General features: G+C 45.0%; 1 protein-coding gene across 2 annotated transcripts in view; it reads left to right on the top strand.

Moving 5' to 3' along the window:
- Window positions 1-14,720, top strand: part of jak1 (Janus kinase 1) — a 75,215-nt gene that overhangs the window by 40,937 nt on the left and 19,558 nt on the right. For both annotated transcript variants that reach the window (XM_046300220.1, XM_046300221.1), the window contains 3 exons: window positions 4,607-4,753; window positions 7,458-7,545; window positions 14,192-14,319. In XM_046300220.1, the coding sequence (XP_046156176.1) occupies window positions 4,607-4,753; window positions 7,458-7,545; window positions 14,192-14,319 (363 nt within the window). The remainder of the gene's footprint in view (window positions 1-4,606; window positions 4,754-7,457; window positions 7,546-14,191; window positions 14,320-14,720) is intronic.

Below are 14,720 nucleotides of genomic sequence, written 5' to 3'. Positions count from 1 at the left end.
TTATAGCCAAAACTTTCTTCAACAGCTAGCCAGCTAATTAGCTACTAGCTATTTAGTCATTGTTAGCCACTGTTAGTGGCCTTTACCCTCTGCTCAGGCACCAGCCGTTTTTTAGCCTGGATAATACCTACCAGCCTAGGACTGTTTTTCTCCACTACAACGCCGGATTCCTGCCGTAAACCCTGGACCATTGATCATCACAGCTAGCTAGCTGCCACTAAGTGGCCCAGCCCCGACGCTAGCCCTGAGCCAGGCACATCTCCCGGCTAGCAAATGAAATTACCACAACTACAATACCTCTTTCGCCATCTGGCCCGGTCCCGTCACCGACACGGCACCCCGCCGTGCCACAACAATTGGTCTGCAGGCGTAATTCCATCAGCTGTGCCTTCAACCGGCCTTTGCCGGACAACGGAGCAGACACTTCTACTTACCCCGGCCTGCTAACTTTAAACGCTGTGTCTCCCGCGTGCTAGCGTAGCAACGACTACCCCGCGGCTTCCCTGTTCCAACTATTGCTGTTCACTGAACCCTATGATCACTTGGCTACATAGCTGATGCCTGCTGGACTGTTCATTTATCACGGTACTCCATTTGGTTTACCTTTTATTTATCTGTTGGCCCGAGCCCCGAACTCAGGCCCTGTGTGTAGCTAACCGACCCTCTCTGCCCATTTATCGCCATTTTACCTGTTGTTGTTGTCTTAGCTGATTAGCTGCTGTTGTCTTACCTGTTGTTGTCTTAGCTAACTCTCCCAATCAACACCTGTGATTGCTTTATGCCTTGCTTTATGTCTCTCTCAAATGTCAATATGCCTTTGATACTGTTGTTTAGGATGATTATCATTGTTTTAGTTTACTGCAGAGCCCCTAGACCCACTCAACATGTCCCACCTCTCACACATGCGGTGACCTCACCCAGTATAATCAGCGTGTCCAGAGATGCAACCTCGCTTATCATCACTCAGTGCCTGGGCTTACCTCCACTGTACCCGCACCCAACCATACCCCTGTCTGCACATTATGCCCTGAATCTATTCACCACACCCAGAAATCTGCTCCTTTTATTCTCTGTCCCCAACGCACTAGACGACCAGTTTTGCTAGCCTTTAGCCGTACCCTCATCCTACTCCTCCTCTGTTCCTCGGATGATGTGGAGGCTAACCCAGGCCCTGCGTGTCCCCAGGCACTCTCATTTGCTGACTTCTGTAATTGAAAAATCCTTGGTTTCATGCATGTTAACATCAGAAGCCTCCTCCCTAATTTTGTTTTACTCACTGCTTTAGCACACTCAGCCAACCCTGATGTCCTTGCCATGTCTGAATCCTGGCTTAGAAGGCCACCAAAAATTATTAGATTTCCATACCTAACTACAACATTTTCCATCAAGATAGAACTGCCAAAAGGGGAGGAGTTAGCTTGCAAAGTTCTGTCATACTTTCCAGGTCTATGCCCAAACAGTTCCAACTTCTAATTTAAAAAATGTATCTCTCCAGAAATAAGTCTCTCACAGTTGCCGCCTGTTATAGACCCCCCTCAGCTCCCAGCTGTGCCATGGACACCATATGTGAATTGATTGCCCCTAATCTATCATCAGAGTTCGTTCTGTTAGGTGACCTAAACTGGGATATGCTTAACACCCCGGCAGTCCTACAATCTAAGCTAGATGCCCTCAGTCTCACACAAATCATCAAGGAACCCAGCAGGTACAACCCTAAATCTGTAAACATGGGCACTCATAGATATTATCCTGACCAACTTGCCATCCAAATACACCTCTGTTGTTTTCAATCAGGATCTCAGCGATCACTGCCTCATTGCCTGCATCCACTATGGGTCCACGGTCAAACGACCACCCTTCGTCACTGTCAAACGCTCCCTAAAACACTTCTGCGAGCAGGCCTTTCTAATTGACCTGGTCCGGGTATCCTGGAAGGATATTGACCTCATCCCGTCAGTGGAGGATGCCTGGTCGTTCTTTAAAAGTCATTTTCTCACCATCTTAAATAAGCATGCCCCTTTCAAAAAATGTAGAACTAAGAACAGATATAGCCCTTGGTTCACTCCAAACTTGACTGCCCTTGACCCGCACAAAAACATCCTGTGGCGGACTGCAATAGCATCAAATAGTCCCCACTATATGCAACTGTTCAGGGAAGTCAGGAACCAATACACACAGTCAGGAAAGCAAACGCTAGCTTTTTCAAACAGAAATTTGCATCCTGTAGCTCTAACTCCCAAAAGTTTTGGGACACTGTAAAGTCCATGGAGAACAAGAGCACCTCCTCCCAGCTGCTCACTGTACTGAGGGTGTGCAACACGGTCACCAGCGTTAAAACCATGATAATTGAACATTTCAATAAGCATTTCTCTACGGCTGGCCATGCTTTCCTCCTGGCTACTCCAACCCCGGCCAACAGCTCCGCACCCCCTGCAGCTACTTGCTCGAGCTTCTCCTTCACCCAAATACTGCAAAGCTGTAAAACCTGGACCCGTACAAATCAGCTGGGCTAGACAATCTGGACCCTCTCTTTCTAAAATTATCCGCCGTCATTGTTGCAACCCCTATTACCAGTCTGTTCAACCTCTTTCATATCCTCCGAGATCCCTAAAGATTGGAAAGCTGCCGCGGTCATCCCCCTCTTCAAAGGGAGTTACACTCTAGACCCAAACTGTTAGACAGTTTGGCCCTGCCCTGCCTTTCTAAAGTCTTTGAAAGCCAAGTCAATAAACAGATCCCTGACCATTTCAAATCTCACCGTACCTTCTCCGCTGTGCAATCCGATTTCCAAGCTGGTCATGGGTGCACCTCAGACACACTCAAGGTACTAAACGATATCATAACCGCCATTGATAAAAGACAGTACTGTGCAGCCGCTTCATCAACCTGGCCAAGGCTTTCGACTCTGTCACTCATTCTTATCGGCAGACTCAATAGCCTTGGTTTCTCAAATGACTGCCTTGCCTAGTTCACCAACTACTTCACAGACAGTTCAGTGTGTCAAATCGGAGGGCCTATTGTCCGGACCTCTGGCTGTCTCTATGGGGATTCCACAGGGTACAATTCTTGGGCCGACTCTTTTCTCTGTATACATCAATGATGTTGCTCTTGCTGCTGGTGATTATCTGATCCACCTCTACGCAGACGACACATCTGGCCCTTCTTTGGACACTGTGTTAACAAACCTCCAAACGAGCTTCAATGCCATACAACACTCCTTCCGTGGCCTCCAACTGCTCTTAAACGCTAGCAAAACTAAATGCATGCTTTTCAACCGTTTGCTGCCCGCACCTGCCCGCCCGACTAGCATCACTACTCTGGACGGTTCTGACCTTGAATACGTGGACAACTACAAATACCTAGGTGTCTGGCTAGACTGTAAACTCTCCTTCCAGACTCCTATTAAACATCTCCAATCCAAAATTAAATCTAGAATCGTCTTTCTATTTTGCAAAAAAAGCCTCCTTCACTCACACTGCCAAACTTACCCTAGTAAAACTGACTATCCTACCGATCCTCGACTTTGGCGATGTCATCTACAAAATAGCCTCCAACACCCTACTCAGCAAATTGGATGTAGTTTATTACAGTGCCACCCGTTTTGTTACCAAGCGCCTTATACTACCCACCACTGCGACCTGAATGCTCTAGTCGGCTGGCCCTCGCTACATATTCATTGCCAGACCCACTGGCTCCAGGTCATCTATAAGTCTATGCTAGGTAAAGCTCCACCTTATCTCAGCTCACTGGTCACAATAACAACACCCAACCGTAGCACGAGCCCCAAAGCCAATACCTCCTTTGGCCACCTTTCCTTCCAGTTCTCTGCTGCCAATGACTGGAATGAATTGCAAAAATCGCTGAAGCTGGAGATTTATATTTCACTCACTAACTTTAAACATCAGCTATCTGAGCAGGTAACCGATCGCTGCAGCTGTACATGGTCCATCTGTAAATAGCCCTCCCAATCTAGCTACCTCATCCCCATATTGTTTCTATTTACTTTGCTGCTCTTCTGCACACCAGTATCACTACTTATACATCATCATCTGCTCATCTATCACTCCAGTGTTAATCTGCTAAATTGTAATTACTTTTCTACTATGGCCTATTCATTGTCTTTCCACCTCATGCCAATTGCACACACTGTATATAGACTTTCTTTTTTTCCCTATTGTGACTGTTCGCTTGTTTACTCCATGTGTAACTCTGTGTTGTTGTTTGTGTCACACTGCTTTGCTTTATCTTGGCCAGGTCGCAGTTGTAAATGAGAACTTGTTCTCAACTAGCTTACCTGGTTAAATAAAGGTGAAATAAAAAATTATAAAACACATGCACTCTACACACACTGCTAGACACACTCTACACACACTGCTAGACACACACTACACCCTCTGCTACATTACACTTTGCTACACACACAAACCGTACCTCAGTCACATCCATCCATCCATCGGCTGAAAGACACTGGCAATCTTTACTCTTCTAGGCACTTCAGCCCTTCAGTGTTTTCTTACTGGTGTTTGTCACCAGTGTGTATTTACGATGTGTGTATGTTATGAGTGTATTGACTAACTCTCTGTCCTCTTCCTCCTGTATCTATCAGGGAGAGCACCTGGGGCTGGGTACCCGGACCAACATCTATGCTGGAGTACTGAAGGTGAAGAGTGAGGAGGATGCAGGATACTATCCCTCTCAGGAGCTCAAAGTAGTGCTGAAGGTGTTGGGGTCTGGACACAGAGACATCTCCCTGGTAAGACACACCTACACCATCTACATCATGGGATTACTTTAGGGACTCCCTCAAGAAGAGTGAAGAAGGCACAGTGATGCCGAAAAGTTGGTGTTTTTTTACCCAATACGTGTGTGTGTGTGTGTGTGTGTGTGTGTGTGTGTGTGTGTGTGTGTGTGTGTGTGTGTGTGTGTGTGTGTGTGTGTGTGTGTGTGGGTGTGTGGGTGTGTGTGTTAGGTTCTTCTTTTTCAGAGTAAATGTATATCTTTCAGAGTAAATATCCCACGGACACTAGAGAAGCTTTAACCAAGTTGAATTCTTCCCAAAGGTTCTTTACAGCTGTAATCAGACAGCAAAACATTTCTCACAACACAGTTATATACATCCTACTTAAAACACTCCTCCTTCTCTCCAATTCTTATGTTTTATGGCTCCACAGGAAGCTAATAAAGAGGGTAACAGGATATTTATTACTCCCTTAAGAGAATCTGTCCTCACCTCCTGACCTCAATCCCTCCTTCATCTAATCTACAGATGTCCATCTGTCTCCCCTGTTTCACACGTTGCTCTCCTCTCATCCCCCCAACACATTCCGAAGCCATCTGTCTTTCTCCAGAGACATAAAACTAATTCTCTTTCATTTCCTATCATTCATTTACTATATCAATGATCAAAGTTCATGTGTGTGTGTGTGTGTGTGTGTGTGTGTGTGTGTGTGTGTGTGTGTGTGTGTGTGTGTGTGTGTGTGTGTGTGTGTGTGTGTGTGTGTGTGTGTGTGTGTGTGTGTGTGTGTGTGTGTGTGTGTGTGTGTGTGTGTGTAGAGGTAAAGTCGTAGGTTTACATACACCTTAGCCAAATACATTTAAACTCAGTTTTTCACAATTCCTGACATTTAATCCTAGTAAACATTCCCTGTTTCCGTTAGGATCACCACTTTATGTCAGAATAATAGCAGAGAGAATGATTTAATTCAGCTTTTATTTCTTTCATCACAATCCCAGTGGGTTAGAAGTTTACATATGCTCAATTAGTATTTGGTAGCATTGCCTTTAAATGATTTAACTTGGGTCAAATATTTTGGGAAGCCTTCCACAAGCTTCCCACAATAAGTTAGGTGAATTTTGTCCCATTCCTCATGACAGAGCTGGTGTAACTGAGTCATGTTTGTAGGTCTCCTTGCTCACACACACTTTTTCAGCTCTGACCACCAATTTTCTATAGGATTGAGGTCATGGTTTTGTAATGGCCACCTCAATACCTTGCCTTTGCTGTCCTTAAGCCATTTTTAGGATGTTTTTATCATAAATCTTCAATTATATTCCAACCAGACAATTCCGTTGTCATAAGAAAGGAAAGGGAGCTCACGCGTGATAAACAACTTAGGCTTTCAGCTGAGCCACTTACCGTGAGTGGTCTTATTCTCTCCCCTTTCACAAGAGAAGCCTGAAACAACTTTATAAAGACTGTTGACATCTAGTGGAAGCCTTAGGAAGTGCAATCTGACCCAATTTACACTGGATATTGGATAGGCAATCACTTGAAAACTACAAACCTCAGATTTCCCACTTCCTGGCTGGATTTTTATTAGGTTTTTGCCTGCCATATGAGTTCTGTTATACTCACAGACATGATTCAAACAGTTTTAGAAACTTTTTGCGTGTTTTCTATCCAAATCTACTAATAATATGCATATCCTAGCTTCTGGGCCTGAGTTGCAGGCCGTTTACTCTGGGCACGCTTTTCATCCGGACGTGAAAATACTGCCCCCTAGCCCAAAGAGGTTAACAAGAAATTTGTGGAGTGGTTGAAAAACGAGTTTCAATGACTCCAACCTAAGTGTATGTAAACTCCCGACTCAGTTGTGTATGTGTGTGCGGCTCTCTTTATTTAAATAGCTTCCAGTGTATTCTCTGTTAGTTAGCACCTCAGCACTAAATAATGTTCTCTGGGGGTGCACCAGCTCATGCTTTTTATTAGACTGTGTCAGTATTATGCCACGTTCCATATTAGCTAACTCTGACTCTCTGTCTCCCCCTCTGTCGTTCCTTCTTCTGTCCCCCATCTGTCTCTCCCTCTGCCTCCCTCTCTCTGTCCTCCCCCCCTATCTCTCCCTCTCTCTCCCTCTGTCTCTCCCTCTCACTCTCTCTCCCCTGTCCTCCATCTGTTTCCCCCGCTGTCTCTCCCTCCGTTTCCCCTATCCTCCATCTGTATCTGTCTCTCCCGCTGTCTCTCCCTCCTGTCCCCATCTCTCTCTCTCTCTCCTGTTCTCCATCTATCTCCCTCTCTCTTGCCCCCCCACCCCTGTCTCTCCGTCTCTCTCCCTCTCTCCTGTCCTCCATCTCGGTCTCTCTCCTGTCCTCCATCTGTCCCTCTCTCTCCATCTCTCTCTCTCTCCTGTTCTCCCCCTCTCTCTCTCTCACTCTCTCTCCTGTCTCTTCCTATCCCTCTCTCTCTTCCTATCCCTCTCTCTCCTGTTATCCCTCTCTCTCCTGTTCTCCCCCTCTCTCTCCTGTTCTCCCCATCTCTCTCTCTCTCCTGTTCTCCCCCTCTCTCTCTCTCACTCTCTCTCCTGTCTCTTCCTATCCCTCTCTCTCTTCCTATCCCTCTCTCTCCTGTTATCCCTCTCTCTCCTGTTATCCCTCAATCTCCTGTTATCCCTCTCTCTCCTGTTATCCCTCTCTCTCCTGTTATCCCTCTCTCTCCTGTTATCCCTCTCTCTCCCCAGGCCTTTTTTGAGACAGCTAGTATGATGCGGCAGGTCTCCCATAAGCACATCGCCCTGCTCTATGGAGTCTGTGTACGCCACCTTGAGAGTGAGTGTACACACACACACACACACACACACACACACACACACACACACACACACACACACACACACACACACACACACACACACACACACACACACACACACACACACACACACACACACACACACACACACACACACACACACACACACACACACACAGTAACCTACCCTATAAACCTCTCTTCCTGTGCAGTGTTCATACAGAACCTATACTACAGTATTGCAATAGTAGATCAGCAGATATGATGGGACTTGTCATTATTTATAATTAATGAACTCCACATGAGCTGTTGACTCAGTACTGAATAGTACGTTGACATAGGTTGAATCTCAAACCGATCACTTTGAGCAGTCGATCACTCGATAAAGGACTTAGTGTTCAGTTTGAGATTCATCTATACTGTGCTGTACCCTCTGAACACGATTTACCTGTCTAAACCAGTTAGTGGGAGATGTTTGGTATGAGTACAGTAATGTAGCTATACTGTTTTCCCCAACAAAAGACAAACCAGTCTTACTTACTGTTGTGGTAGCCAGGCAGAATATTGTGTGTGTGTTGTTTGAGGCATCCATTCTTAGTGAAATGAATTCAGTTCCAGTCAATAGCATGTGACTTAATGTATCAATCAATCAAATGTATTTCTAAAGCCCTTTTTGCATCAGCAGATGTCAGAAAGTGCTGTACAGAATACCAGCCTAAAATCCTAAACAGCAAGCAGATGTAGAAGCACGGTGGCTAGGAAAATCTCCCTAGAAAGGCAGGAACCTAGGAATGTACAGGCTGACTGGGATGTCACTTTGTTTTATCTTGCCTAACTCTCTCCCTTTCCCTCCCTGATTTCCTATTTCCTTCATCTACCCTTTCGTGTGTGTGTTTGTGTGTGTCCAAATCAAATGTTATGCTTCATAAACAACAGATGTAGATCAACAGTGAAATGCTTACTTATGGGCCCTTTCCAACAATGCAGAGTTAAAGATAAAAAATAAATACACAGTAAAATAACGAGTAATATAGGTAGGGGTAAAGTGACTTGGCGACTGGATAGAATATAGACAGTAGTAGCAACTTATGTGATGGGTGTGAAAGTGTGTGTGTGTGTGTGTGTGTGTGTGTGTGTGTGTGTGTGTGTGTGTGTGTGTGTGTGTGTGTGTGTGTGTGTGTGTGTGTGTGTGTGTGTGTGTGTGTGTGTGTGTGTTGGGGTGTCAGTGTATGGGTGTGTGGGTAGAGTCCAGTGTGTGTGTACAGAGTCCGTGCAAGAGAGAGTGCAAAAATGGGGGTCAATGCAGGTAGTCCTGGTAGCCATTTGATAATCTATTTAGCAGTCTTGTTTAGTAGTCTTATGGCTTGGTGATAGAAGCTGTTTAGGGTCTTGTTGGTTCCAGACTGGTGCATGAGTACCGCTTGCCATGCAGTAGCAGAGGGAACAGTATGGCTTGAGTCTGACCATTTCTTGGGCCTTCCACTGACATCGACTGGTATAGAGGTCCTTGATGGCAGGGATCTTGGCCCCAGTGATGTACTTAGCTGTAATCACCACCTCAGTAGAACCTTGCGTTCGGGTACCTTGCCGTTGCCGTACCAAGCGTTGATGCAAGCACTCAAGATGCTCTCGATGGTGCAGTGGTAGAACTTTAGGCTGGCCTCCCGAGTGGCGCAGGGGTCTAAGGCTGTGCCACTAAAGATTCTGGGTTCGAGTCCAGGCTCTATCGCAGCCGGCCGCGAATGGGAGACCCATGGGGCGGCGCACAATTGGCCCAGCTTCATCCGGGTTAGGGGAGGGTTTGTCCGGCAGGAATGTTCTTGTCCCATCGTGCACTAGCGACTCCTGTGGCGGGCCGGGCTCAGTACACGCTGACACGGTCGCCAGGTGTACGGTGTTTCCTCCGACACATTGCGGCTGACTTCCAGGTTAAGTGGGCATTGTGGGGAAAAAGCAGTGCGGCTTGGTTGGGTTGTGTTTCAGAGGAACGCACGGCTCTCGACCTTCGCCTCTCCCGAGTCTGTACAGGAGTTGCAGCGATGAGACAAGACTGTAACTACCAATTGGAAACCACAAAATTGGGGATAAAGAGGGGTAAAAATAAAATTAAAATGAAGACCTTAAGGCTGCCTCATCATTGTTGGTGATCAGTCCTACCATAGCTGGGTCATCAGCAAACTTCATAAAGGTGTTGAAGTCGTGCGTGAACAGGGAGTACGGGAAGGGACTAAGCACACACCCCTGAGGGGCACCTTTGTTGATGGTCAACGTGGCGGATGTGTTGTTTCCTACCCTTCCTACCCTCAAGTCCAGGATCCAGTTGCAGAGGGAGGTGTTGAGTCCCAGGGTCCTGAGAGCACTATGGTGTTGAATGCTGAGATGTAGTCAATGAACAGCATTTTTACATACTGTAGGTAGAGTGCATTCGGAAAGTATTCAGACCCCTTCACTTTTTACACAATTTGCGTCCCTGCGACCTTGAGAATGTTTAAAGGTCTTACTCACATCGGGTATGGAGAGCGAGATCACACTGACTTCTCCCTTTCTGATATTCTGCATTTTAATTTTACCTTTATTTTACTAGGCAAATCGGTTAAGAACAAATTCTTATTTTCAATGACGGCCTAGGAACAGTGGATTAACTGCCTGTTCAGGGGCAGAACGACTGATTTACCTTGTCAGCTCGGGGATTCGAACTTGCACCCTTTTGGTTACTAGTCCAACGCTCTAACCACTAGGCTACCCTGCCGCCCCGCATATTACCAGACGTAAAAGACAAGCCTGACCTCTCCCCTCTCTGGACCCCAAGTGACTTTTCCCTAGAGAAGAAAGGAAAATTCAACTGTATAGTCCAAAAAAATACATTCTAATGACAAGTATCTCACATAAGCATATTATGAAAGTAAATAAAACATCTTATTTATCAATGTTACCTAACTAATTCTGTATCTGCTCAGACAAAGCATTGTCCAAACATTTCAAACGACTTTTGTAATACAACTTCAGGTATTTTTTTACGTAAATAATCAATATAATTTAAGACTGGATGATCTGTGTTCAATACCGGAGGAAAACAAAGTGGAGCGTGCTTTCAGGTCACACGCCTCTAACAAAGAGTACACTTCCCTCGAGCCTCATTACTTCTTCATTTCTCAAAGGAAAAACCTCAACCAATTTCTAAAGACTGTTGACATCCAGTGGAAGCGATAGGAACTGCAGGAAAGTTGATTAGAAATCTGGATTCCCAATGAAAAACCATTGAATAGAGAGTGACCTCAAAAAAAAAAAGTCTGAATGGTTTGTCCTCGGGGTTTCGTCTGCCAAATAAGTTCTGTTATACTCACAGACATGATTCAAACAGTTTTAGAGTTTTAGAGACTTCAGAGTGTTTTCTATCCACACCGACTAATAATATGCATATCTTAGCTTCTGGGTCTGAGTAGCAGGCTGTTTACTTTGGACACGCTTTTCATCCGGACGTGAAAATACTGCCCCAAAGAAGATCATTGGGGAGGACAGGCTCATGGTAATGGCGTGAGCGGAATAGGTGGAATGGTATCATTCGCTCGATTCCAGCCATTGTTATGAGCCATCCTTCCCTCAGCAGATTCCACTGCTGTCCATGTCTAGGGTTGCACATTTCAGAGGTGGAAACTTTCCATGGGAATTAACAGAAATGTATGCAAATTAATATTAATACCATTTAAATGTAGATGTTTTTTGCCTTGGATATATTTACCATATCATATGGAGACAGTTACATAAACCTTTTACCTCGTCATAAGTAGACATGATTAAATCCTTCTAATAGAAATAAATGATTTAGTGAACTTTAATTAAATGAGTTGACTCTTCACATGGGATGATTACACTGGAACAACAAAAGAAAGGGAATATTGAATGATCCATCACATCTCCCAAAAACGTACATCTGTAAAATGATAGTCTAGAAACTAAAGGTCTGGTTGTCTTCCTCTCAGGCTTCCATGTCTTCTCCTGGACCTCCTCAATGTCCACCTCTTGAACATCAGCCTCTCAGGCTTCCATGTCTTCTCCCTGGACCTCCTCAATGTCCACCTCTTGAACATCAGATTCTAAGGCCCCATTTTCACTGTCACTTTCCAACCTTGTTGAGGCTGGCACATTGTCAGGCTCAAAAAGCTTAAAATTTGCCCGGATGGCCACCAATTTTTCAACCTCTGTATTGGTCAGCCTGTTGTGTGCTTTGGTGTGTATTCCCAAACAAGGATCAGATGCGCTCTGAGGCGGCTGATGTTGGTGGGATTTGGAGGATGATGGAGGCAACAGGGGAAAGAGCCTCAGATCCACAAAGTCCCTTCTACCAGGTGGCTGATGAGATACAGTATGTTGGCAAGACTGCCATATTGCATCTCCATCCCAAAGCCCTTGCTTGGAAGTGTACTTCACCAGACTGCCAAGAACCTTGCCCTCATCCAGGCCAAGGTGGCGAGACACGGTAGTGATGACACCATAGGCCTTGTTGATCTCTGCACCAGACAGGGTGCTCTAGCCAGCATACTTGGGGTCCAACATGTACGCTGCAGCATGTATGGGCTTCAGGCAGAAGTCTTCACGCTTTTTGATGTATTTCAGAACTGCAGTTTCCTCTGCTTGGAGCAACAGTGAAGTGGGCAGGGCAGTACAGGTTCTTCTCTTACATCTGCAAGCAGAGTCTGAACATCAGACAGGATGGCATTGTCTCCCTCAATCCGTGCAATGACTACTGTTATAGGTTTCAGGAGTTTCAGGCTGCTTACCACTCTCTCCCATAATACATCATCCAGGAGGATGCTCTTGATGGGGCTGTCCATATCGGCAGACTGTGATATGGCCATTTCTTGGAGAGACTCCTTCACCTCCAGGAGACTGTCAAACATGATGACAACATCACCCCAACAGGTGTTGCTGGGCAGCTTAAATGTGGTGCTCTTATTCTTCTCACTTTGCTTGGTGAGGTAGATTACTGCTATAACTTAGTGACCCTTCACATACCTAACCATTTCCTTTGCTCTCTTGTAGAGTGTATCCATTGTTTTCAGTGTCATGATGTCCAAGAGAATCAGATTCAATGGGTGTGATGTGAGGGTAGGACTCCTCCAAGCAGCCTTCATGTTCGCAGCATTGTCTGTCACCAGTGCAAATACCTTCTGTGGTCCAAGTTCATTGATGACTGCCTTCAGCTCATCTGCAATGTAGAGACTGGTGTGTCTGTTGTCCCTTGTGTCTGTGTATTGTTAAGCACATTTCTACTCCTGAATACTGGTTGAGGGGTGGAGATGATGTAGTTAATTATTCCTTGGCCAAGAACATTCAACCACCCATCAGAGATGATTGCAATACAGTCTGCTTTCTCTGATGATTTGCTTGACCTTCACTTGAACTCTGTTGAACTCTGCATCCAGCAAATGAGTAGATAAAGCATGTCTGGTCGGAGGAGAGTATGCTGGGTGAAGAACATTCAGAAATCTCTTCCAATACACATTGCCTGTGAGGATCAGAGGTGAACCAGTTGCATACACAGCTTGAGCAAGACATTCATCAGCATTTCTCTGACTACGTTCCTCCATTGAGTCAAAAAAACGTCTGATTCCAGGAGGACATGAGCTGTTGTTATCGATAAGGTGTCTGATTCCAGGAGGACATGAGCTGTTGTTATCGATAAGGTGTCTGATTCCAGGAGGACCGTGGGCTGTTGTTATCGATAAGGTGTCTGATTCCAGGAGGACCGTGGGCTGTTGTTATCGATAAGGTGTCTGATTCATCATTTTCACCTCAAATAGAAGTAGAGGGACTTTTGTCAGAGGTTGCTTGTTGTGAGCGCTGAGGGAACTTTATGAACTTAGCCAGAGGATTCTGCGTCTTTGTTGCATTCTTCACATATGATTTGGCACAGTTTTTGCAAATGTACACAGATTGTACTTGTACATCAGCTGCAGTGAAATGTCTCCACACCTCAGATGATGCCCGTGGAATTTTCCTGTACATTTTTTTTGTAAAAAACCCCAAATACAATTCCATGTACAGATAAATAGTTAAGCAGTTCGATTTAACAGCTCATTTGTAAGATGCATTTTTTAAAATTAAACATGTATGGAAACAGGTGAATTAACAGTCTCAAACAAGCTAAAACCCGCATTGTAGCAAAAACTAACTAGCAGAAATTGTTAACAAGTTAGAAATGAGTTAAACACACTTTGCTGTAGGCTCTATTTACTAGTTAACAAAAAATAATGTATGTCATATAAAATATATTCACCCCCACCCAGTATTGTAATCAAAACTTACCAGAAAGCATGTCGTCCTTGGCTCAGACAGTGTAGTAGTGTGGGCTCAAAGCTTCTCATTAGTGTGCAAGATCTTGAGACTCAGCTGTACATGTGATGGAAGAGTGCACTGCAAGAATGCACAGCGCATGCAGAGGGTTGGAGTTCCATTGCATTGGGGATAGTTTAACCAAAATATGCTACAAGACCTAGAATTGCCTTATGAGTATCCCACAAAAAGGTTCACGGGTATTAGCTAACTTTTTTTAATGAATTTATGCTAAATTCCCCAAATTCCTGCGTTTGAATTCCCATGGAAATTAACCGGAAGGTTTTTTGACCCTTTGCAAACCTGTCCATGTCTCTCTCTCTCTCCCAGATATCATGGTGGAGGAGTTTGTCCAGTTAGGTCCGTTGGATGTGTTCATGCGGAGACAACACAGTCCTCTCAGTACACCATGGAAGTTCCAGGTGGCCAAACAACTGGCCAGCGCTCTCAGCTACCTGGTGAGAAAAACACACTCTGAAATGTCTTCAATCTCTTTGTTACGGCAAGCCTAAATAAGTTCAGGAGTAAAAATGTGCTTAACAAGTCACATAATAATTGCATGGACTCTGTGTTTAACATGAGTTTTTATGACTACATCTCTGTACCCCACACATACACTCATCTGTAAGGTCCCTCAGTTCGAGTTGTGGATTTCAAACACAGATTCAACCATAAAGACCAGGGAGGTTTCCCAATGCCTCCCACATAAGGGCACCTATTGGTAGACGTTGGGAAAAAGGCAGACATTGAATGTCCCTTTGCACATGGTGAAGTTATTCATTTACAGTTTGGATGGTGTATCAAAACACCTAGTCACCAGAAATATACAGGCATCCTTCCTAACTCAGTTGCCAGAGAG

This window comes from Oncorhynchus gorbuscha, linkage group LG15, assembly GCF_021184085.1.
Source record: "Oncorhynchus gorbuscha isolate QuinsamMale2020 ecotype Even-year linkage group LG15, OgorEven_v1.0, whole genome shotgun sequence".
NCBI classification, from domain to species: Eukaryota; Metazoa; Chordata; class Actinopteri; order Salmoniformes; family Salmonidae; genus Oncorhynchus; species Oncorhynchus gorbuscha.
Note: the sequence above shows the minus strand (reverse complement) of the source record. Positions and strands in the feature narration are given on the sequence as shown.